The following is a 26,850-nucleotide window of genomic DNA, read 5'->3' on the forward strand; positions in this document are numbered from 1 at the left end:
GATTCGGATTTCCAATACGGGCGCGCTGAGTGATGAGGGCAATCCATTTACTCCATGTGGCATCAGTGGCATGATGTGTAGAAGGAACCTTTCCTTTAAACATCCACCCCAGCACTGGTAGTCGGGGTGCCAGAAGCAGCTGTGTTTCAGTGCCAATTACTTCTGAGGCAGCTTGAACTCCTTCATAGGCAGCCAAGATTTCTTTCTCTGTGGGAGTGTAGTTTGCTTCAGAGCCTTTGTAGCTCCGGCTCCAAAATCCCAGTGGTCGATCCTGAGTCTCCCCAGGCACCTTCTGCCAAAGGCTCCAGGACAAACTATGGTTCCCGGCTGCAGAGTAGAGTACGTTCTTGACCTCTGGTCTTGTCCTAACTGGGCCAAGGGCTACAGCATGAGCGATCTCCTGCTTGATCTGGGTGAAGGCTTGTTGGTGCTCAGGGCCCCAGTGGAAATCATTCTTTTTTCAGGTGACCAGATAGAGAGGGCTCACAATCTGGCTATACTCGGGAATGTGCATCCTCCAAAAGCCTACGGCACCTAGGAAAGCTTGTGTCTCCTTCTTGTTGGTAGGTGGAGACATAGCGGTGATCTTGTCAATTATTTCTGTCGGGATCTGACGACGTCCATCTTGCCACTTGACTCCTAGAAACTGAATTTCTTGAGCTGGTCCTTTAACCTTGCTTCGTTTAATGGCAAAACCAGCTTTCAGTAAAATCTGGATAATTTTTTCTCCTTTTTCGAAGACTTCCCCTGCTGTGCTCCCCCACACAATGATGTCATCGATATACTGTAGATGTTTGGGAGCCTCGTTCTTTTCCAGTGCAGCCTGGATCAGTCCATGGCAGATGGTGGGGCTGTGTTTCCACCCCTGGGGCAGTCGGTTCCAGGTGTACTGCACTCCCTTCCAGGTGAAGGCAAACTGAGGTCTGCATTCCGTTGCCAAAGGAATGGAGAAGAAGGCATTTGCAATATCAATGGTCGCATACCACTTTGCTGCCTTGGACTCCAGCTCGTACTGAAGCTCCAACATGTCTGGCACGGCAGCACTCAGTGGTGGTGTAACCTCATTCAGGCCGCAGTAGTCCACTGTCAGTCTCTATTCCCCACTGGACTTGCGTACTGGCCATATAGGGCTGTTGAAAGGTGAATGGGCCTTGCTGACCACCCCTTGGCTCTCCAATTTACGAATCATCTCATGGATGGGGGTCACAGAGTCTCTGCTGGTACGATATTGCCGACGGTGCACTGTTGTCATGGCAATTGGTACCTGCTGTTCTTCAGCTCTCAGCAGTCCCACAGCAGAAGGGTCATCTGAGAGACCAGGCAAGGTATTCAGTTTCCAGATGTCTTCTGTCTCTACAGCAGCTATCTCAAAAGCCCAGTGATGTCCTTTTGGGTCTTTGAAATATCCATTTCTGAGATAGTCTAAGCCAAGGATGCATGGGGCTTCTGGACCAGTCACGATGGGGTGTTTCTGCCACCCGTTCCCAGTTAAACTCACTTTAGCCTCTAATACAGTAAGCTGCTGGGATCCTCCTGTTACCCCAGAAATATAAATGGATTCTTCTCCTACATATCTTGATGGCATCAGGGTACATTGGGCACCGGTGTCAACCAAAGCTGTATATTTTTGTGGTTCAGATGTGCCAGGCCATCGAATCCACACGGTCCAATAGATCCGATTGTCCCTGTCCTCTACCTGGCTAGAGGCAGGGCCCCTCTATTCCTGGTCATGGTACACGTTGCTCTCTTCTGGTAAATAGGTTCTTGAGGTTCCTTCAAGAGGATCAGTTATATCATTATTCTTATATTGTCTGGAACTCTGTGTTTGAGAGACTGGAGCAGCATTGACTCTTTTTGTGTTAGGTGTTCTTTTTAGTTCACGTACTCGGGCTGCTAAGGAAGAGGTGGGTTTTCCATCCCACTTCCTCATGTCTTCTCCATGCTCCTGAAGAAAAAACCAGAGGTTTCCTCATGGATTGTATCCTCTCTCCTTGGCTTGGGAGCGCTGGCTCCTAATGGCAGAGATTCTTCTTGGTTCTGGTGAAATATGGTAGCCTTCTTCCTTAAGTTCCTTTTTTAGTTTCTTATGACTCTCTTCAATCAAGTCCCGGACTTGCTCAGCCAACCTTGTTTCCACGGACGAGACATGGGTACGAAATGGGGCAGTGACCGTATCCTCGTAAATTCTTAATTTATTGGCTAAGACGCCCACCCTGTCCTCGCCTTCTCTCCACTGCAGTGTTGCCAGGTAACGAGAGTACATCTCTGGTCCAAGCCGTGCAAATCTCAACCACATTTGTGATGTGCACTGGACACAGTCTGGACTCTTAGGGAATCTCTCGTCCTCTGCGAAAATTATCTCCAACACAGCCAATTCCCTCAGGCATCGGATACCTTGTTCCATGGTATTCCATTTTCCTTGGAGTACCTGGAGGTCTTCTTTACAAAGGTATCTGTCCCTCACACTTGCGAGTAGTCGCCGCCAGAGGCTGAGAGTTTCCTGGGTTCTCCCAATCTCCTGGTCAATGACCACATCCCGGGATAGTGATCCCAGTTGTCTGGCCTCACTTCTATCCAGAATGGTGTCATTGGCTGCAGCATCCTAGATGCGGAGAAGCCAGGTCAGGATGGACTCATTTGTCTGGCGGGTGAATTCTCTCCGCAGGTCACGTAGCTCACCCAGGGATAGAGAGCGAGTGATGATCTCTGGTTCCGTTTCTTCCGCTGGGTGCGAGGGTCCTGCAGTGTCCTCATCAGTCACTATGCGGACTGATTTGCTCCTCAATTTCTTCTTCTGAATGGGGGCAACTACTATGGGTTCAGGCTGCTCTGGTTTGGTGATGGTTTGTGTGGAGATGCTGATGGCGCTTTTGGTTCCTTCCTCTTCTGTGCCGGTCTGTGTAGACATAGACACTTTTGCTTTGCTTTTTGTTTTTTCCTCCATGACAGTCTGCGTAGACACGGACACTGTTGTTTTCCTTTTGGTTCCTTCTTTCTCTATGGCAGCCTGCATTGACATGGATGCTGTTGTGGTATTCTGTACAGGCACGGACACTGCTGCTTTGCTTCTTGTTTCCTCTTCCTCAAGAAGACGCTGCACCACACTATGTATGTTTTGCTGCACCACACTATGTAGTGTTTTGTTTCTAAGCATGTTGCAGATTGTGCAGAGAAGACAAAGAACTAACAACAACATTATGTTGTCCTTGGCATCCAGAGGGAACTTAACATTTTCAAAAACTGCTGTGTCAAGCCTGAAAGGTTTGAAAACATCAATCTTTACCCCTCCCCCCAGGGGCTGGGTGAGGTTGCTGAGGCCCCAGACCAGCAGCCTAGATTGGGACAAGCAAACAGAATTGAGTACATATTCCAAATCATTTTCATTGCCTCAGAGGTCATAATGCAATAGACATAGTAGACCAATAAAGCAATTCTCATACCATACTCTGGTCTACACATGAGCATTACAATTGCCAAATAATTCCCCACATTCGGGAAAATATAGAGAGCTAGGTATAAGACCCAAAAAAGCATGTTAAGCATCATAGTGAATAGGTACCCTCTACAATACAGGATTGTAATTCTGACTTCTCTCAGTACTTTCTTGCCACACGTTGCGCGCCAAAAATATGTTCTGGTTTGAAAGTAAAACCAGTGAGAGACTCCAAGTCAGAAATACAATTTATTGGGAAAAGGGGAAAAAGGACAAAAATACATGCAATAATACAAAGGGAAAGGCTACTGACAAAGTCAGAATACAACCTGGCCAGTGTGCTGGTAGCAGTCCGAATTGGAGTAGCTGCAGTCCTCTTGGGATGGCAGATGTAGTTGCTGTGTCTTCTCAGAGAACCTGTGGAAAGGCTCCCCTCTGTGTAGAAATCTCCACTTTTATCCAGGTGGGAATGCCTAACTCCTCCCCTTGGGCAGAGCATCTTACAATGGGTTATTATGAGTCACAAGGTGTGTCCTTAATCACCTCCTCCTCCTGGACAGTGTTATCTCTGAGTCATGTGGCCAGGCATTGATGGGGCCATTAACAGCAGATAAGAAAAACTGCCCCAAGGCAACTCCTACTCAGATGGTAATTGGAAAACTTTTTTTTTTTTTTTTTTATCTTGGACATACTGAAAGGGAGCAAGGCTGGTGAAGGGTCTAGAATGCAAGTCCTTAGGGGAGTGGCTGAAGGAGCTGGGCTTGTTAAGCCTGCAGGAAAGGAGACTGAGGGGTGACTGTCACTGTCTATGCCTTGAAAGGATGCTGTAGCCAGCTGGGGATCAGTCTCTTCTCACAGGCAGCGAGTGACAGGACAAGATGACACAGGCTTAAGTTGTGCCACGAGAGGTGTAGGTTGGACATAGGAAGAAATTCTTCACAGAAAGAGTGATTGGGCAGTGGAATGGGCTGTCTAAGGAGGTGGTGGAGTCACTGTTCCTGAAGGTGTCAAAGGAAAGACTGGGTGTGGCATTTAGTGCCATGGACCAGCTGATGTGGTGGTGTTTGGTCATAGGTTGGACTTGATCTCAGAGGTTGTTTCCAGCCTAATTGATTCTGTGAAAGTAGTGTCATTTAGGCTGGAAAGACTACTAATTTAATGTCTTTTGAAATAATTAAAACAAAATCACATTTTGTTTAGAGAGGTTTAGTCTGGCTTTGTGTCTCATTTTTTATGTGTTTTGTTTGTTTGCGAATCCCCCCTCCCCAATTTAACAACATAAGCACAAGATTTTTTTTTAGATGTTATAATTACAACTGGCTTCTGTATAGATCCTAAGGCATTTTGGAAGCTGCAGCAGGTTGTCCAAATCTGAAAAACATTTTTATTTTTAGTTCTGTTTTGCCTGAGAAGAAGCAGTGGGTCATGCCTGGTTCACAGTCTACACACATTGTAACTCTTCAGGTGGCCTGGCAAGACATTTTTGGGAGATGGTGTCTTTTGTTCTGAGAACATGAAAAAAGTGCACTTGTTTAAATAGTCTTTCCCACTGATACATAGAAGTTCAGTATACTAAATATGTAAGGTGATAGCATGAAATTAGAGGTTGTACATTTTTTTTTTACTTAGTAACCCAATTAATATGGTGCTTAGTGTTTATATTTTAGCTTAATTCTGATCTGAAAGTTAACATCGTTTTAGCACTTGTACTGAGCAAAGACTTGGATACTTATGCAAAGTCATTTGAGTTACTAATTATCTGGTGTGCAGTTCAGGTTTTGTGTTACCTTTCTTTAAAAATTAATGTAGTGCACCATAATCCAGTTAGTTACTGTTTGTATGCAGCAGGGTCACGTTTGGTTTTGAAAAGAATGCTTACACTAGTAACCTAATTTGATTAGAGGAGGACTGTGAATTTTCCAAGTGTTTTAGTAACATCTTGTTCCTCTTTTCTTTTTGCACAACGTTTTTTGGTAATTGTTTGATTTTGTTTGGAAACTTGAGAAACAGTCAGCATTTTAAAAGCTTTGCACAACCCATTAAAGACAGTTGAAATTTTTGTGCTGTTAAGAAATATGAATTCTTTATGGTATAGTGCATTTTTCACAAGCTGATGATGGTCGTGAATTACAAGATCTTTTTGGCAATTTGGTTTTTAACATTTAAATTTGACATTAGAAAGAATTTCTTGTCAGGCACTGGAACAGGCTACTTAGAGAAGTGGGGGTGTTGCCATCCCTGGCAGTATTTAAAAACCATGTATATGTGGCATGTATGGATTAGTGGTGGCTGTAACAATGTTAGATTACTGGTTGCATGCCTTGATCATAAATGTCTTTTCCAGTCTAAATGATTCTCAATTTCCAAAACACTAGTAGTCATAGCTGCACTCTAATTATTTTTGCCTGTTGAATAGGCCTATCTGCCCATATACTATGGATTTAGTTTATTAGTTCCTAATTTTATGTTAGACTGTTTCAGTAGGTCTCATCCTAGTCTGGACTATGGTTTATGTACACATATTGTCTTACCAGTCTTCATCTTTAGCTGGATTTTATTTTTCTCCCCTAACATTTTTATATAATCAATACGTGGGTTTAGATTGTAAAATAACTAATATTGGTGCTTCCAGTAATAAAATCTTATTGAAATAAGACAACACCAGCAAAAAATAACAATGAATGTGTAGTAGAAATTACAAATGTGAGAAAGCTTTTACCTGACATCTAGTTTTCACAAACTTTATTTGTAAACAACATTGTTTTCTTGCTCACTTAAGTTTTTCAGAAACTTCTGTATAGTGCAGGTTAGATGCCTGAGTGTTAGAAGACTGTTTACTTTATTTTTTGAAATAAAGAGCTGCATGTGGTAAAACTTAATGTTGAAGCAGGTATTCTAGGCTTAGTATTCTAATAGAAATTGTGTCAGTAACAGAAATAGATATAGCAAAAGGCAGTCTTGTTAGAATAATGTAATTTCTGCTGCCATATGTTACTTTGCATACTATTTTGATGTTGACTCTAGGTGTTTATTTTACTTCAGAATTTTGTATTGTTAAAACTTTGTTTATTCAAGAGAACCATTGGCTGTATTTTCATGGAACAGTGAGTAACTTGCAGGGAATTCTCACTAGATTAGGGCTTTCTTGGTAATTGTGTTTTGAATATGCTCAGTATAACTTTACTTTTTTTTTTTTACCTGTAAAAGGCATTATACATGTAATGTTTGTTTTTTTTGTTTGTTTGTTTTCTTTTGTTTTGTTTTTTTTCTCCTATTTCTAAGGCTGATAAAGAATTTGTGTGGTCTCTTTGGAAACATCTCCAGGTGTCAAAATCAGATCTTACTCAAGCTGTCAGCTTGGTTGTGGAAAGGTGAGTTTGAAGATTTAACATGCTACTGAAACCAAAAAGCAACCAACCTGCCCTGCTGATACTGTTCTTTATCTTTCTAATTGAAAACTATGTAGAGTTCTAAAAATGTGTTGAAAAAAATTAACTGTTAAATTTTGTCAAGAATGCCTAGAATACATTGCATATTTTCTCTTTTGTGGTGCTAGTTGAAGCATACTTTAAAATATGTTCTCACAGATTGCTGTGCTGCAGTTGAATACCATTTTGAAATTATAAATGTCTTGCCATATTTTGTTTTCATTTTGAAGGAGCAGGAGGAGGAAAACGACTGGTAATTTTCCAGTGTCATAAGCTGTTAGGTAACAGATATATATAAGTTATGTTTATCTGAATTTTAGAGGAAGTGAAAAGCTAAGACTTGATAATAGAAGATGTAACTATTATAGGATTATAGAACATGCTGCATTGGAAGAAGTTGGAATCACTGAGTCCTACTCCTTGCTCTGTGCAGGACACACCAAGAATCACACCATGTGCCTGAGAGCATTGTCCAAGTGCTTCTTGGACTCTCTCAGGCTGGTGCTGTGATCACTTGCCTGGGAAACCTGTTCCAGTGCCCAATTACACTCTGGGGGGAGAAGCTGTCCCTGACTGTAAGAGCTTCTATCTCCATTAACACAGACAAGTGGGATCTTCTGCAGTTTATTCTTCTGAGAATAGTAATGGTGATGATTTCTTCATGGTACTTATTATTATCTGATTACTATAAGTATTAGTTGATTATCGCAGGATGCAGTTGATTGTTTTGGAATGCTAATATTTATGAATTCAGATATTTTTGTAGGCAAAAGATAAGGAGAATGTGAATGAGTTGGCTGTCAGAATTGAAACACTTAATTATCTTAAAATATCATGAGTTCCTTAAAATAAAAAAGGGGATTTTTTTAAAAAAGAGAAAAAGAATGGATTTAAACTTTTTTAAATGGCCTGCCAATTTTACTTGGGAAGCTTGTTACAGATTCATAAGAGGTCCTGGCTCCTTTGGGTTCCCATTGAGTGCTTTGAACTTAGAAGGCATGTTTTGTTGTTCACCTCTTTCCTTCCTGGAGTTCTTCTGTACACGTTCTTTTCATTTGTGAAAATACAGTGTTAAATTCTTTAGCTGGGAGTGCATTTCACAGAATCATGATATTGTTAGGGTTAGGAGGGACCCTGGGAGATCATCTTGTGGAGCCTCTCTGCCAAGGCAGAGTCACCTACAGCAGGTTATACAGGTATGTGTCCAGGTGGCTTTTGAGTGTCTCCAGAGATAGAGACCTTACAAACTGCCTAGGCAATCTGTTCCAGTGCCCTGCCACCGTCAGCGTAAAGAAGTTCTGCCTCATGTTGAGGCACCCTCCTGACACCCACTTTTGAGATATTTATATGTATTGATGAAATCCCCTCTCTCTCACCATTTTTATAATGTTTTCCTCTGTTCTACCTTGCATAAAGCAATGAAGATTTTTATCCAAAAAATGCAGTGTGATCATGGAACTAGAGGTAATACTCTAAATGATTCATATCCAGAGGAAGACAGTGATGGTAGTCCAGTTAATGAGTAAGATGCTGTAAGGACAAGCAGCTTATTTTAAAGACAGCTGTTACTGGGAGCTCACATATGGTTGCCAGTGATGATATCAAATAACTGCTGGTTTTGTACTGGGACACTTAATTGCACAGAGTAGTAGCTTCGCTGTTTAGACAGTATACTGTTCTTACTATTGTTTTCAAGTTTGATTTTAGAAATAATTCTAATATATGATGAAGACTGATAAACAAATTCATAGTATCCTTCATTTATGTTGAAACATTTAAAATTTTTTTGTCCTAACCACATTTTATAGATAGCGAAACAATATGGAAAATTATAGTTCTTCTATCTGAAGCTTAAGAAGGCAGAGGCAGGTGTTCAGGCTTATTAACATTTTTTATTTATGTTGCATATAAAAATAATCAGGATGTTAGGATGAATGGAAGCAGAGAGATGTTAAAAAGCTTACATTTAAATAATGGTCAACAAATGAATTATTTTATGCTTTATTTAGAACAGAAATTGGTAATTTTGTGTATTATCCTTATTGATACTATGAATATGGCACTCTTATATACCACCTTAATGCACAAAAACAGAATAATAAGATGAAATTTTTTGTATGTGTTTTGCACTGTACAGATGCTGGTGATTGCTATGTGAAACCCTGCCAACATACTTCTTTTAATGTGCTTGTCTAATTTTTTTATGTTGTCTACTCTTTAGAATTACATTAATGCTTTAGAACCTTTTTGAACTCAAGGCTATACATGTATATCACAGCTTTTCCGTGCTTCTCTGAATAATGGAATTAAGAAATTGCTTCAACAGCATCTTTTTAGGTGTTATCATTACTCCTGAGAATCCGGGAATAAGTGTGGATAAAACCCATTCCGTATATAGGAGTTTATTAATCACAACTTTGAACTTTGGGGTTGCTTTGATTTGACAGATGGAGCAATAGCGTGTATTTTTCTCTTTAATTGATATAGCTTCAGCTCTTTTGCTGAGAATGGTCTTACTGCCACTTTGGAAATAGTTTCTAGCCCAGCTTTACCCGTGAACCTTCTGCACAACCAAATTACAGCCCCATAAATTCCATCCTAACTTTTCCTGTTACTACTCTCCCTAATGATTTCCTCAGTAGCTTCAGTTTCATGACTGTACCTCTTCCAACTCTCATCCTTTCAAAAAAGTCTTTGTCTTATTCCTTACCTTAAAGGAGTAGATAAAATGTCCCTACCTTAAAGGAGTAGATAATATGTTTTTTTAATACATTGATTGCCTTTAAAGGAAATGTGCTATCTACCACTGCTATTGTCCAAAAAATTACAGGACAATAGATTTTCTGGCTTTGAGAAAAATACATGGGTTTAAAGAGTATAAAAAATGGGATGATCAAATAACTATTATAAGCAAGATGATTTGTGTCACTTGGGAGGATCTGTGCTGCTTGTAGTCCTTTTTGCTATATTATACAGAGTTTCAGATGAGCTGGAAATTGAAAATTTACACTAAAATCTGAAAGCTATTTAAGTCTTACAGATTTTTTTTTTGTTGTTTCATCTATATTAGAAACAACAGAGATCCAGTCATATTCAAGTTCAGAAATTTTTCTGTCTTACTCAGGCTTATTGTGAGATTCTACGATAGAAACGAACAGAATGGGATGGATTTAAACATTTTTTTGTTTCTTGTGACATGATAACCACCCGTGTTTGCATAGCTTCATTTTTCAGTGTGCTCTTTCCACTAAAAATTCCATGAGAACCTTCCATTCCCCACCAAATTGTTGAGACTGCCTGAGGTCATATAAGCCAGATAAGTAATGGAAGCAGACAGAATCTAAGAAAGCACAGGCATGTGTACCCTCCTAGGCTTTCTTCACAAGATTACAGTGGCAAGAATAAAAAGATTCAGGACAAAATGTTCAGTTAGAACATTACAACTTACACTGTAGATGTGTGATGAAGAAAAGAAGATACTTATTAGGAGGAATTGAGTGGTCAATACTAGCTTTACAGTAAGGTAATTTGTATTTATAGCATTAGAAAATATCTTTGTCCAAACAAACCAGGAAAATATAAAATATATAATTTGAGGAACATGGGGGAAATTACTAGTACCTTGCTGTTAATTTGTCTGTTATTTTCAAATGCTTTCATGGCCCCAAAATAGAGGTTCTCCTGCCCTAAAATCGTAAAAATTCAGTTTCTACTTTTTTATGGCTATGCTGCTAATTTCTGTAATACACCAATGATATGATACTTTTCAGCAGTCTTTGCAGTTCTTGCTGGATAACTGTAACTATATTCCCAATTTAATATTCAGATATAAACAAAAAATTATCTTTACTGTGCAAATGAGAAATGCCTTTGGGATATGTAAAAGCCTCCAGGTATTTTAAACAAGCCATTGTAAAACTACTACTACTCATGTTAGTGTACTTTCTAGCTACTTTAAATACTATTGATCTCAGTATTATGTAAAAAGTATGCTATTTCTAGTTTGCTGCCTTTTGAAAGATTATTATTATTATTTAAAAAAAAGTTGCTAGAAAATAGCTCTTATTAAGTAAATGTATGTGTAAACTGAAATGGAGTTGGGTTCAGATGAGAGTATGAAAGATTTTGAAATATTTTTGCAAACTTCAGAGCTCTGCTTTAAGACTCTTCTTCTGTAGTACATGCAAGCTTGACAAGTCAACAGACTAATTTTCCTCTAGGGCTTCTAACTGACTCTTTTCCTTTCTTCTGGAAAGTAGATGTAGCAGGATCCAAATGATCAAACTGTGCCAATGATACAAGACTTGGTAGATGTACATGAGGATTGTATTATGTGAGATGGTATACTTACCTTTGGCAAGCCTGCCTTATACAGAGGGTTTTCCACATCTAGATTTCATGTGTGTTGTGTATTGCAGGTCTTAACAAAGGCAAAGAATGGATATATCATTTCAGGCCACTCTTAAGAAATAGTGGAAACCTGAGTGTTAGTGCCAGTGACTGAGAGTTTTGTTGTTCTTCCTGAGGAGTTACATCTGTCTAAAGATGAACAGATGGACAAAAATATGGCTGAAAAGCAAGAGATCGAAAATAACCAAAGAATTTTTGGAAAGGTAATTGCAAGAGCTTACGCTGTGATTTGCAGCATCCTGTGAATAGCAAATTGTGGAAAAAAACATAAACAGGTTGACATAGATTCTTCACTGACTGCTGATACACAGATTTACTGAAAAGGGTAAGTGAATGTGCTGTATGAATGAACACTATAGATGCCTAGGTTAACTGAAAAAATTAAAAATTTGTATTTCGCATCTTTTTGAAGGGATGATAAACATTGTGTAGATGTTTTCTTAAAACACCCTTTTAGTAATTAACAGGAAACATAATGGCAGGAGGACAATGATGTAAACAAGATGTAAGCCATTACCATTTTGTCACTCTGAATTTAAAACACAATGGACTGTCCAATTACTATCACACAATATAGTGGGCAGAATAATAGAGCATAACAGTACAACCTTTCTGGCTAAGGTCAAATAATTGTGATTTTCTACAGTTAATGAAAGTTTAATATCCTGTTTCATTAAAAATTCTCAGAACGTTGAACATAAGTCAACATTCCATGGAGAAGAAGGTATTATGCAGTTTGCATGTGTGCATATCTGCATATCGGAGCACAAAATATTGACATGATAATTGCAGTCAAGCCTGATTGAACAGTGGCCTCTGGGAATTCAGCTGGTGTTGTACCAACTGGATGGCTGCTCAGGACACAGTTTGAAATGCAAGGTGCAAGTTAGCACTTTATTCAGCACAGGCAGGCATCATTTAAAAATCCTTGGGGGAAACCCTGGTGATGTGCAGATGTTAAAGCAGTCTGTTCTGAAGTGCTGATATTTTGAACACTGTAAAAGAGTTGTGTATTTTAGATGAAAAATGTTTGCAAAATTATTGGGCAAAAATGTCGCTATTTTTTGTACTACTTTAGTGTAAAAATACATTTAGTATCTTATGTATGTTGCTTAAAATGAGACATCATCATGTGCTTAAGAGTCTTATTCCTTAATATATCATCTAATAAATTAAATCAATGAAGTTAGAGATGCAAGAAAATTTATGTTTCTGTAATTATGCCTTTTCATTTTGATACATATCATGCAATATAGAACTGGCTGTATTTATAATTTACTAAGGAAACAATTTCATTTAACATTTGTAATTAGATCTTAAATTATTTTTGTATATTATTGTATATATTTTTGTATATTGTATATACATATATATATGTATGTATATATATTATTGTCAAGAAATAAAAATAAGTATATATAATTTTTATAGAAACCATCTACTGTTTGAAAGCAGTTAGAAAAATGCAAAATGTGTGGTAGTCATTTAAATTATTTATTGCTCTATGCTGTCTGAATATTTTAAAAGTATGAATTATAAGTATTAAAAGAAAAAAGTAATTTTGTCTATCAATTGTAGTTTATGAAGTATAAGGATCTTTTAGACTCTTAGATGAAATTAAACTCACAAGTAAGTGAAAATGACTTAGTTTTTGATTTTTTTAGTCAGTTCTTAATACATGGAAACACAGTGAACTTTCTAGTTGGAAGATTAAGGCATTGGCTCTGTTTCTACTAACCAATGACAGTGCAATCACAGGGATGTGACTGTACACAGTAATTACAATATTGGTGCCATATTTACCATAACATTGACAAGTCTGCACTCTACAACTTCACTTTGCACATGGGTGATTAATTATCTATTTAATACAAACACAGAATGTGTGACTTGTGGAAGTCTGTATAATATTTGGAAGTTGGAGGATGGGAGATGAGGTAATCAAATTAAGGCTGCATCGCACCAACTTGTATTTTACAGCCTTTCTTGTTCTACAGATCCTTTAGAATCAATGAAATGGCTTTCAAAAGTAACAGTGTTTGTAGAAGCAGTCTGTTATAGAGATACACTGTTAAAATGCAACCTTTACTGTTTTACACTGTCCAAAATTTACAGTGTAATCTTAACTTTCTGTTAAAAGACCAAAGTTGTAGATATGATTTTGATTTTGGACTGTTTTGAGTTTTTTTTTTTTTTTTTTTTTTTGTTTTGGTTGTTTCTTTTCTTTTTTTTTTTTTTCTGGATTTTTTGTTTGTGCGGTTGGTTTTGTTATTTGTTTTTTTTTGTTTGTTTTGTTTGTTTTGTTTTAATTCAGTGATTTGTAAAACTGATAGAATGTATTCCATTAAACATGTAAACAGCAAATTGAATTTATTAGTTGAATTTATTTTCATTTAATTGATGTAAATGTGACATAATTATATACGACTCCAAGTTACTTTTTCTTGACAAATGGTTAAGTACTTTTTTGATTAAGACCTGTGGTACAGTACAGGATACCTCTTTGCTCATCTTTTGTTTTGCTGAAGATTTTAGGAAGGATGTTGTTTAGAAACTTGAAAAGACCTTTTTTTTTTTTGAATATTATGGTTTTTGCTGTTTTCATATCTCATTCATGGATAAGTGCTTTCTCAAAGTCTAATGATTAATTTCTGGCAAGCCATTAAAATGGTGCCAAACATCAAGAACATTGTCTTGTATAACTGAGTAAAGCATAATACAGGAAGAAAATCATAACAGAGGAAATGTGTCAAGCTTAAGAATGTTTTCTCAGTTCCTTCGTTTTTGTGGGAAGCTGAATCTTGATAATCTTTGTAGCTAAGTGCATCTGTGTTAAACATTTAAAATAGGTAGTACTCATGGGAAAACTGATTGGAGCTTAGAACTTGTACAAATTGACAGCCTCTCTTCATTCCATTTTTCATCCTAAAGAAGTCTGCACATATTCTTAGCTCACATCATTATTGCTCATCAGTGATTCTAATTAGCTAAACAGGAGTTTGTCTCAGTCATTGATCATCATCAGCTTCTTGACAGTGCCTGAATTTCCCCCCCCCCATATTCCAATAGACTTTTAAAAACACATTTTAAATACAGAAAAGCTCAATGAATGAAATTGTTCAGATTTTTTTTCTCAATATTTATTACCCTTTTAAACAAGAGGATATGATGACTGAAATTCTTATCAAGTTCCAGTTTTGGATATGACGGCAGATCCAAATATGGTATGTAAGTTCCAGTCTGAAATACCATCTTGAGTGTATGTGGGGAACTATCCTGTGAGAAGCATGGGAAAATGTCCCATGCCATCAGGTGAAACTGCTGATAAACTTCCATTTGAGGTTTCAGTTTATACTTTAGGCTTCTGGCAACTTCCATTATGTACTTCTAATAATTAAAACACTTTTCTTTATCTGTGTGTAGTTACATGTTAAACTATTTTTGGGGACATTAGCAAGCATGGGGTATCTAGAGAGCTTGAAAGAAAACATCCTAAGGGCAGAATATATTAAATTTAAACTTATCCTGCTCATGATGATGATGATGATGATAGATCTGTGTTTATAAACTATGTTATTTGACATCTTCGTTTGAAGGAGTGTTTTACCAAGCATTGCATAGGTAAACACTGCATTTAACTAGAAATGTGCTGTGAACTGTTGGCTAGTATGTAACTCTTTTCCAGATATATATTTTGCTTTAACAGTGATCTGTTTCTTTTTTTTTCTCTCCAGTCCAGACTTTATTCTGTGGACGTGTGTTTTGAAACCATGTCCTAAAGTCATGCCCTAAAGAGGGCTCAATAGGTTTTTAACTACCAATAATAAATTAGAATTAGCTGTGCATACTGTTTCATAGCTGTTTGTTCTTTTACCTGGTTCTTGGTTCACTTATTCACTTCCTCTGTTTTCTCCCTAAAATAAATCTTAAAGAATTAACCACTTAAAAGTGTAAAGTCCTTAGGGAAACCTATTTAACTTACCAGATTTTCGGATAATTTAATGCATTAGGAAACAATTTGAGTAATAATTTTCAAGTGATGATTGCATGGTTCAGTTAGGAGGGTGTCTGAATACACAGTTTTTGTGTCTTGATTGAGTCTTGCTTTATGAAAGTCTAACTTTGAGAGAAGGGATGGTGGTTAGAGTTGGGATGATGATGGCATATCATGGGTGGTAGACTTAAAGTCAGGATATTTCTGAGGGCTGGTGGCAATGCTATTTAGTACTTCATGGCGCTTATGTGTGGTTAATAGTATTTATTCTGTGCCTGCACCTGACTCTCCCAAGTACTTTGTAGTAAAGACCTACTTTTGCTTTTTGTCTTCTAAAGCTCTTAGGATTTTGGATCAGCTAGTGTGTGTCTAATCTTAAGTTGTCTAGCTGTGATAAAGACCCGAGAAAACATTGAATGTTACAGTTCTTTCAGCTTAGATCAACTGTAAAGATCAGCTTTAGATCAACTTCCTCAGAAAGATTATGGTGTAGCATACTTATGGGAGAATGATAACCTTCCTCCCCAAATATTTTGGCTTTGATTACTGCAACTGTTGTCTTGGAGAAAGGGTAATTGTTGATAGCCATTTAGGATCCCACTGCAAAGGAACTTAATATGAAGAAGCATTAATATTCTATATTGGAACAGTTTTTGTTTCATTTGAGTTGTAACTATTGTGAACAGTATATCTCCTTCAGAAACATGCACAAATTTTGGGCTAAGTATTACACAAATAAACTATTCAGCCATTTTTACATTTTTCCTTACTAACTCTTGTTCTTTAAGGTTTTTACTATCTTCTAGTATGAAGTTTTATATGCTTACCAGAAAGTCTTTTACTATTTTTTAAAGCATGGCTGAGAATGTAACTTCTGTTAGCTAGGTACATACTACAAGCAGGGTCAAGCATTTTGAAACCTTTTTAACCTCTGGACTATAGCTGCACAAACAATTTGGCCTTGACAGACACTTAACTGACCAGCTGGCTTGTTAGCTCATTGAAGTAAACAAATCCCCAAGTATGAAAGTGATGGGCTGAATTCAGGCTTGAACGAGGGGACTCCAGCCAATTCCTTTGAACAAAGGATTCACCCACATTATTGGCCAGTGAGCTTGGTGAAATTAAAACCTTTCTCCAGTCGACTCTATGAGCAGGAAATTTGAAGCCCCTATAAAAAGGACTGCCCTTCAATAAACGCTGGCTGTTTCTGCATGAATATGGAGTGTCATGTTGCTTGTCTGTCTCTGAAACTGCAACAATAAGCTATGAAGAACTGTCTGTACTATTTATTTTACTTTTTATGACTTTCTAGCAACCTATCAAGCAATGGCTTGATGGTTCTGATTGTAGGTGATCAGATGCTTTAAGGTCAGTATCTGATGTTCATTTTTTTGTTAAGTTTCTGTCTCACTTAAAATGTTAAATACATTTCAGATATGCAATGTCCTTTGGAATACTTGTTGAATATTCATCATCTGATTTCACAGCACTGAGTTATTTTCTTTATGAAGTAGATTTTTTTTCATGTGATATAACTAAGACTGCTTCCTATATATTGTTATTTTTCCTTAACTAAATGTAGCTTAAATGATACCTTTTCAGGTATGTTTTTCGTAGTTTTCTTCAAGTCCTACAACATATCCTTGCTGTATTTTTGAAATAGGAGAGAACTGTTTAGAATTATGATGTCTTGAGATGAGACTTTCCAAAACCCTCGCTTCAAATTCCATACCATTTTTCTTTAGTTATTTGTTTACTCAAGATTGGATTAGATATTTCAACAGTCATAGAACTTTATTAAAAACCACTATGTTCTTGGATGGTCTATTATGTCAGTGTAGTTTAATTTTTAAAATCTCTCATAGCATTAGACTACACAGTAATATTTAATAGTGGAGAAAAATAATCCTCCATGTGTCTACTATCCTTATTGGCTACTGTTACAGAATGCTTTGGCAGATTAAGCCTTTTGTGTACAGCTGGATGTTTTCATCGACTTGAGATAAGATTTGCAGTTTCATGTGTACAGTTTCATGTATTTCATCCCATTCCAGCTCTGAAATATTCCTTATTTGGTAGAGGAAGAGTTGCTCAAGTAGGATTCTCTAGCTTCCATAGATAGCAGATACCATCTCTGATGAAAGTTTTAAGTGTATTATGAGAACACAGATAATCTGAATGAACTTCTGCTTCTGTCACCTGTGGTGCTGGAATTGCCTGAAATGTTTGGACATTTCTAGGGAATATTTCTCAGCCTTTTAAGTCATACATGTGCTAAGAACTCTTACTTGTGCTAAAGAATATGAATATCCTTACTGTTGCAACATTTATTTTCTTTTTGCCTAAAACCGACCAGCAAGGGTATCAGTATTTGAACTCAGTTAAGAAATAAGATAGCAATGAGATGAGGTACTTTGTTAAACAAAGCAAAGTGTCGTAGAGGTGATAACAGATGTGCATTTATTAACCACATGGTGTGGCTCTGCTCATCTCCCTTACTTAAGCTTCTGAGTCTTTTTTTTCCTGCTGGTAAAAGTTACACATTCTGTCCCTGTGGAATATAAGGACAGAATAAATAAAACAATTATCCGTGATGTTCAAAACTGTTGTCTCAGACATAAAAATGCTACGTAACTGAGATAAGGACTTCACTAACTGAAGTAGCTTGGTGGTTCTGCATTGCAAATAAGGGGCAAAAGCGTTTTGCTCACTATGTTCAAGTACACTTTCTGCATTTGGGAAAGAACGAGAAACATAATTTCAGCTGCTTTAAAAGTATTAAGACCTCTTATTTCTATTTCTTTTTGAACAAAGCTGTGTTAGATGTTTACAGATGTAATTTGCTGTCACTTGCCATATGCTGCCTGATTAATTCTGCAGGGCCTGTCAGCTTCAGATAATTTAATTTTCTGTGCTTTAAAATGACATTCATTATCAGGACATGAAAAATTCAAATGATTAACTGCAAATTACGACTAATAAAGTGTCTATTTTTTTGTTTGTTTCCAGAGAAAAACAGAAAGCTGAAGTCAAGGACAGAAGCATTTTAGAGATTTTGCATGCCAAAGATAGCAAAATGGAACATGTTTCTCTAGAACATGTTTGTATTATGTTTAAATAGAGCAGTTAAGAAAACTTGTCATTGCCAACACATTTGTGTTCGTCAAAATGAGAAAATAGTTTGCTATTGTGTCTTAAGAAAAAAGTTGTATTCAGAGTGAAAAAGATGATTCAGAGATTATGAATTTCTGATGGAGTATTATTTAAACTTTTCTGTGTTGTTCAAACAGTTGATCTGTTACCTAAAAAGTTAATCTCATTTTAGATTAAAATTTTCTGAAAAATCTTGTCAATTCTTTGCCTCATCTTACCCTATAGTCTAACCTAAACGTGGATCTAAATCTAGCAGAGTGTTCTGGTTTGTAATGTGCCCATGCACATCTTGGTAAGATTTGCCATCCTGACAAGTACAAAATAATTAACCAGATGCATCTTCTGCCTGACAAGAAACACTGCTGAACTGGTGGTGTTTCTCCTTTTATTTATTTTTGAATCAATTCATATTTAAACAAATATATATAAAACATGCATGTGTTACATATGATATGAAGTACAATAGATGTGTTGTATTTTGATTTGTAATTGTTTATTTTACAGACTATATAATGTATAAATAGTAGATTCTGTGTCCCATATATAATCTGTATTATATACTTTACATACTATAGAATTTTATCCACTATTTAATATATTAGATGTAATATGATGTATTACATTGCATATAATATGTAGAGCTATGAAAGATGTAATTATTGATAAAATAATAAATAAAATACTGTTTATTATTGAATAAACTTTAGTTTGTATTGCACAGTGGCTGAAGTTTCAGTGTGGTATCTCATGATGGTAGGTGTGATGTGTAATGTGTTTGGTGCATACACACACATCGTGTTTAGAAGCCAGCAATGTATGATTTCTATCCTGTCCTTACCTGAAAGACAAAATACCTGTGAAGACATTTATAGGAATATATTTGCAGTTCTGTGCTTTTAAGAAGGCTGCCTGCTGTGGCAGTGTCTGAACCTAGGATGTGCATTCTCCATGAGGTTGCTCTCTGTGGTTTCAGATCAATTTCAGAAGCTGAAACTTAATTGATCAGAAATCTGAAATTGATGGTGTAATGCCTTTACATCATCCATGTGGAAATGGAGAGAGGCTGGTAAATGTAACTAAAACCATGGAAATTTGGCAGCCAGGAAAGAAGAGTTTGTCAACAGGATGGTAAAACTCTGGATATACATACCAGCTTGGGAATGAGAGGTGGGAGGGTAGCCCCACAGAAAATACAGGGATCCTTGTTCACAGAACATGGGTCAGCAGTGCCCTGGCAGCCAGGAGGGCCAACCCTGTCCTGGGGGGCATCAGGCACAGCTCCACCAGCCAGGCAAGGGAGGGGATTGAACTGCTCTGCTCTGAGCTGGGGCAGCCTCACCTTGAGTGCTTGGGCCAGTTTTTGGGTACCACAGTAATGACAGTAGTGAAGGGCCTTGAGGGGAAGCCTCATTGAGAGGAAGATAGGAATGACTGAAACTACTTGGCTTGTTCAGCCTGGTGAGGAGGAGAGCTCATTGTGGTTTAAGACTTCCTTATCAGGGGAAGAGGTGGGGCAGCAGTGATCTCTTCCTGCTCCCAAAGGATTGGCTGGGAGATGTCAGGGTAGGTTTGGGTTGGGTATTAGGTAAAGTTTCTTCATGTTGAGGGTGGTTGGGTGCTGGAACAGGCTCCACTGGGAAGTGGCCATTGCACTAAGCTTGCCAGAGTTCAACAAGCATTTGGACAATGCTCTCAGGTGTATGGTGCGATTCTGGAGGTTGTCTTGTGCAAGCCCAGGAGTGGACTTTATGGTCCTTGTGGGTTGCTTCCAAATCGGGATATTCTGTGGTTCAGTGATTCTAACAGATGAGGAGAACAGAAGTTGTTTTGCTGATGATCACAACTCTAATGCAGCCCTTACAGTTAGCTTCCCTTAGAGTGTCATTGTCTTGGGGAGTGCAGGTTGTGAAGTGCACCAGATGGTACCAATGCTATGTTATGAAAGCAGTGTACAGAGGTGATGTCATGCTGACTTTTCTTGCCTCTTCTGTTGGCTGGAATGCTGTAGGATTGAATCAAGAGAGGTATTGCTTCCTGTGTGCTAGGTTTTAGTGATTTGGTATCAAAGAATGGGGCTGGCTTAAAAAACAATTTAGTGTTCTTATTTATTTTGTTTTACTGAATGTACTCCTTTGTTCATCTAAGGAAGAAAAGATACTATTTATGTAATTAACATGCAAATAGTTTGCTTGTTAAAATGTGCATTTTGACAGGCATGGTAATGAATGTTCTTTTCTGTAAAGTACAGACAGGAAGACTTGAAGGCTGTGTATTTCAGTTTACTAATTTTTTACATCTAGGAAGTTGAAATTAGCCAGTCATGTCTTCTGTTGTTTTTCTCGTTGCCTTCGTGCATCACACAGAGATACCAGTTACAAGAAGATAATTTGTTGTAGGGTTTATTGTCTAGGAATTTCTGAGTGGCCACCAAAAAGCTGATTGTATAAATCAATGCTGAGTAAGGGAAAAAAGAAAAACCAGTGGGCTGTCTCAACATTTGACATAGATGTAAGCTTCTATTGCTTCTAGAAATAACAAGAAAACCATATAAGGAGAACATGAGATCATATTTCTTGTGTTGTGCTTAGGCTTTATCCTGACATGCCTAAAAGGACTTTAAAAATTTCTGTAAATATGAGTACATATTCTCTACAGCCTAGATGAGATACATCCATGAGTTAGCTCATACTGAAAGCTAAATAAGCTTAATTCATAAATATTTCAAGTATTAGAGAGGTTTCTATTTTAATGGATATTACTGAAAATCAAGTAAAATAGTAAGTTTGAAAACTATGATTCTGAAATAATATAGTATTTAAGTATATTTGTATAACTTAACAGTGAAGAAAAGTGTTCATATACTCATGAAATGGGACTTTTGGCTTTAGGGATAAAAGTCTAAATCATAATTTTTCAAAGCTTCTATTGTCCAGTATCTTTGGACTAGAGTGTATATGCATTGAACTTCTGTTTAGTTAGTACAACTTTAGTTTTTCACCACTCCTAAATGATGATATTGTAATCTTCAGTTTTCTGTACAATGAATAAGACCCTTTTTCTTTTTATGAGTTTATTCCATAACTTCATGTTGTGTTAAACATTTAAAATATGAAGTAGTGTGGAACATTTAAGGATGTACCATTTAAGATTAAATGAATTTGTTAAAGCACGTAAGATTATTCTTGTCTATTATTGCACATAAATTCAGCACAGAATATATTGTATTTGAGTTTTCCATTGTACTTTTACCTTCTTGATTTTTTTAAATTGGTGTATTGGTAGCTTTTTGTCCTGATAGTCACAACTGGGCCTCATCTGGCATGTAGATGTATTAATTTTAAATGCTGTGTGGTAAAAATCTTATTCCTTTGAGATTAATGCGTTGATTGCTATACTGATTTTTTACTATTTTTGTTTTATGCAGTGTCTCAAAACTGTTCTTAGCAGTTATATATCCCTGAAATATATGCATCAGTTCTCTGTTTCAATGAAAATAATTTCTAACTGCTAAGTTTAAGTGGCTAGGATGCTCTCTTAGAATTTTACTTCTTCTGAAGACGGATAGATACTTTGCTGCAGAAGTCTTTTCATTGTCTTTTTTATTTTGAAACATTTTTAACATTTTGTATTTAATTTATAATAATTGTATGTATCTTAAGTAGATCACTGATGCTGTTTTTTTCCTTAAAAAGTAAGATAAGGTTTCTGGGGGAATGTGAAATTTTTAAATTCAAGCAATTAGTTTAGCAGATAATGTTGGAACAGGGAACAGTCTTCTGCCATTCACACAATAGATAAATTAAGGTATCTTAACCTGCTTTCTGTAGAAGATGACATTAAAGACATGTAAAAATAGCAGTAAACCTTTTCTTATAATATTGTTAATTAATTAGCTTTCAATTTTGATCTGGAGGAACTAAAGCTAATCTTTTTGTCCTAGACCTTGTAACGTTTCAAAACCTAATCAACTGATTATACTCTAGAGGGGTTAAAATAGTACTAGTTTGCCTCATTATCTGCTCTTGAAAATCTCCAGCTTGCTGTGCAAATCTATGTTAAAGCCCCTTTAATGGGTCCAATTGACAGAAGCATAATTCTACCTTCAAGCATTAATTAATACTGATAAATTTTTCTTAACTTTTGTTATATTTTTCTTTGTAATAAAATACTTTTATTAAATTAGAACAAGTGTATGCAGATATTATTACAATCTAAATACTTTATTTTCCGTAGCATGTAAGCTTGATTATTCTTGGGTAATGAGGGACATGAGGATAATTTTGGCAATAAGGTGTTCAGATGAATGTGTCAGCAGTGTTGAGATTGTGTGAATTTTATAAACTCTTTACAAAAAAAGTTTGTCCAGTGAATAAGATTTATATGTACTGCAGACAAAGCATGTTGAAGGGGACACTAACACTTGCGGTTTTTTATTTTTTAAATAAGTGGTTTGGGTTGTGCATTGGAAAAGGGGTCAGCCTTAGTGATGAAACCTATGTTTTATGTAGCACCTTTGAACTGCATCAGTGAATTATCATATGTTTTTTTGCCTTTCTGTTTCACATTTTCCTGTTAGTTTTCTCGTAAAATTAAGGGAAATAAACCTTGTTAAGGAGCTGATATCAGTGAGAAACATTGGAAGAAAAATATACAAACAGTTGAAAATTGCTGATTTTGGTTTACTGATAGATTGCTATCTGAGGTAGGTCGTATGATGACTATGTCTGATACCTGCAGGCTCTTTTGACTGAAGAAATTAATAAGCTCTAAATTACAGTGTACCTTTACAGCTCATTAGTATTTTTGTATGAATTCCCAATAGGAAGGCTTTTTCTACCAGTTGAAAATCTGTTTCTGTGAGATAGCTTGCTCCATTTTGAGGAAATTGTTTTTAAACTTTTTCCTACTTAATTCTGCAGAAAAGAAGCTATTTTGGGTGTTTGTACAGGTGTGCTGTAAATCTATACCTTACCTCTTCCATAATTCATATGAGTAGCTATTCCTGAAGTTGGCTAAAGCTTCTGGGTTTTTATTACTCAACCTTCATATTTTTAGTGGTGTTTCTACAGAGATGGTACCTGCACTTGGATTAGACAGAAAAACAAAAAGTAACCAAAGAAATGTAATGTCTCTTGTCCCCTGCCCAGCACACTAATTTAAAATGTGTGACTTCTTGAATAGTGAGCAGAGCTCAGTAGTCAAACCTGGAAAGAAGAGGGATGTTACATTCATGATCTCCTTCATCCTCTTGTCTGCTAGTGTGTAGTTGGGAAATTTCTTTTTCAGGCCAGAATAGTGTAACCAGTGAGAGTCAAAGCAGAGTAGCCTTTTATCTGAACATCTGAGCTAAAAATGGTTTCTATAGCCAATGGAATATGCTTTTACTGCATAAGGTATTAACTTCTATACTGTTTTTAGTATGTTAGTTGGTCACTGTAGTGAGGTTTTAAGACGGTTGTATTTTATTCCCTATTTAAGGATATTTGGTGACAAAGTTTCCATATATTGTGACTTCTTATTTGAATACAGGCAGATTTCCGGAAAGTCAAGAAAATGGTTATACTTCAAGGATCAAGTAGCAGAAAGAAGCAGGCAGTGCCCTGTAAGATTAGATTCTGGCCTTACGAATCTGCTGACAACACTTTGGAAGGAGCTTGTCAGAAGAGGTGATCACAGCAACAGCTGTTCTTTATTTACTACACCTGATCTGGCAGTATTGATGTATAGGAGTGTAATGAAGTACTGCTGTGTAGTAAGGATGTGTAGGCAAGGATGCTGTGTAGTAGGATGTGTACACATCCTACTGATGTGTAGGCAAGGATGCTGGCAAGTATTGATTCCTGTAGATCTCAGATCATTATACACTCTTCTACAAAGCTAACTCACTTTGAGGACCTTGTATAAGCCTTGCTGGAGAGGAAAGCATAGAAAAAAAATCTAAGCCTGGTTGGTTCCATCAAGATTGTGCTCTTCAATTAAGATGAGAGAAAAGCTCACTTAGTGGGATATTGGTTTTGATTTCAAATTAGTAGAGAGTAGAGAGGATAAAAAGATAATTCGGATTTTCTGTTTTATGACCTAGAAGGCTGTGCTGCTGCTGTTTCAAAGTAGAGCTGCTACGAGGAGAGGAAAGAACAGAGACTACATTTATTATGCAGTGTTGCTGTACAGTACTGTGTTATGGGTTGTATAGAAAATCTAATCTGGCCTGGTGCAGAGAATCACTATCTGTGGCAAGACTGTTAGATTATATTGTCAGTATTTACTGCAGTTTTCCTGAGAGCTCAGTAGAGTAAAATTGACAGTCAGTTTCTAAGTGTAGCTAGCAGACGCATTACTGGAACACATGCTGTATTGCTTGGTATTTGTCATGATCTGCTTGTAGCGGGGTGCCTGATGGTTTGTTAGCTGATCCCAAAGTGCAAAAGACAAACAGCAGGGGACTATCAGTTTAATCACAACAAATGCACCTTTATTAGGGGCCAAAAACAATAAATGAGATAGTGGGGTCAGAAAAGAAATAAAAAGGATAGAGAGAGAGAGAAAGAGAGAGAGAGAGAGAGAGAGAGAGAGAGAGAGAGAGAGAGAGAGAGAGAGAGAGAGAGAGAGAGAGAGAGAGAAGGGGGGATGGGAATAGCTACCAACACAGGCAGGGTCCTCAGTGGTCTGGACGATGGGGATCCATCTTGCTGTGTTGGGGAGAGTCTCCAAAGTCCTACCTAACCCAGGGGTCCAGTTATAGTCCACAGAGGGAAAAGGGGGGAACATGCAGAACAATGAGAGTCTATTGAAATTGCTATGTGGGGAACAGGTGTATCTACAGAAAATCATCCAGGCAGAGCAAACACAGTGAAGAATAAGTCCATTGAAGTTACTGGAGAAGAACAGGTCAGGTCATTCTCCCCCCCCCACTCTCTGTGGTAGGGGTCTCAGTCTCAGTCCTTGGGGAGAGGGTTCTTGATCTCTGTCTGTCACGGTGGTAACGAGGCAGATGAGGGGTCTGCAGTGAGAGACCACCAGAGTCACCCCAACAGTTCATTCAGCTTAAAGGTGGAGAGTGAAGCAGGAATTGCAGCAGGCTGCTCCATGCTGGGTCCACGCTGTGTCTTCACCAAGTCCTTGCCAACTCCTTGCCAAGTTCTTGCCGGGCCTCGTTGGGAACAGCAACGTAACGGTGCAGCGGCTGCACCTGCGCTGTTGCCTTCTCCAAGCTGGAGCTGCAGATGGGGAAGGGAAATCCTGCTCGTGGCAATCGGCAGGCAAATGAGTGAGGGACTTCCGATGGCCTCTTACAGTATTGATCCTGAATTTACTATGGAGCTACAGGTTTTCTATTTTGACAAAATGCTGTCTCATTTACAAATTAGAGGTGCGTTTTTTGCCAAAAACTACCTCTAAATATTTCCCCTTCTCAGGGAAAGGAGCTTCTGTATTCCTTGTTCTAGAGATGAAAAACCTATTGGTGGAACCTATTGTGCCAGAAACTGTTTTGGCTCCCTTGTTGGTGCAAAAATGCAGCTGCTGGCAGTGCTTGCTTGCATTATACCCATGCAACAGAAGGAACTGGGTGAAAGGGATACAAAGAATCATAAGATATTGAGGAAAATATTAGTAAAGTTTGTTTTAGTGAATGAGAGAAGGAGTGTACTGTAGTGGAGTTGTAAGGAGCAGCATGACTGGAAAGGAGGTAGTGCACATCAAAAAAATAGTTTTTTCCATGCTGTGACCTACTCAGTAGGTTGCTTGTAAGAGATGGTTCCATTGCTGCTAGTGAAAGTGTGGTGCTAGAGTTGCATACAGCCACACTTTATTTCCACCACATGTTCAGGTACTGAAAAATCCTATCAAGTGTTTCGCTTAAGATAGCAAACTTTGCTGAAGATACCAAATTAATCACACCAGAGAAGTCCAAAGAAGGCAACAGGGAACATGGTGTTTATAGTAGATTATGCTGTTTTACCCTTTCTTAATCTATGGGTCAGGTGAGAATTCAGGAGCAACGCTGACTAATACAGAAGTAAGTACATATTCACCACCTGTAGGATGAAGTCAGCTGCTCATATTTCTGATTTGCTTATCTGTAGAACCATTTTATTTGATCCTCTTAAAAATGCTTTAAAGAATCTTGATTTTCTTTTCTACTGCCTGCAGAACAGACCTGTCCTTTTACAACAGCACATATATGGTATCGAAGCACATTTTATTAGACAGTTTATAAGGATGTTTTTCCTTGTATTCATCTCTAATTTACCATGTTTTATTTCATGTCTGATATTGATAGAAATAGACATTCAGAATTTGTCATTCATTTTGGAATGGATTTATAAATACCTTTTTCTCAGAAACCATTTTTTAAATTGGTTTATCTCAGGGAATCCTGGATAGCATGGGATAGGACAAGGAAGAACAAACTTTGGTACCATGAAAAT

The 26,850-nt window shown here is 37.4% G+C and overlaps 1 protein-coding gene across 1 annotated transcript in view; it reads left to right on the forward strand.

The window, feature by feature from the left end:
* CNTLN (centlein) overlaps window positions 1-26,850 on the forward strand; it is a 188,462-nt gene that overhangs the window by 17,082 nt on the left and 144,530 nt on the right. Inside the window, 2 exon segments of the mRNA XM_077790387.1 lie at window positions 6,716-6,804; window positions 18,278-18,368. Coding sequence (XP_077646513.1) covers window positions 6,716-6,804; window positions 18,278-18,368 — 180 coding nt within the window.

This window comes from Lonchura striata, chromosome Z (assembly GCF_046129695.1).
Source record: "Lonchura striata isolate bLonStr1 chromosome Z, bLonStr1.mat, whole genome shotgun sequence".
Classification (NCBI taxonomy): Eukaryota; Metazoa; Chordata; class Aves; order Passeriformes; family Estrildidae; genus Lonchura; species Lonchura striata.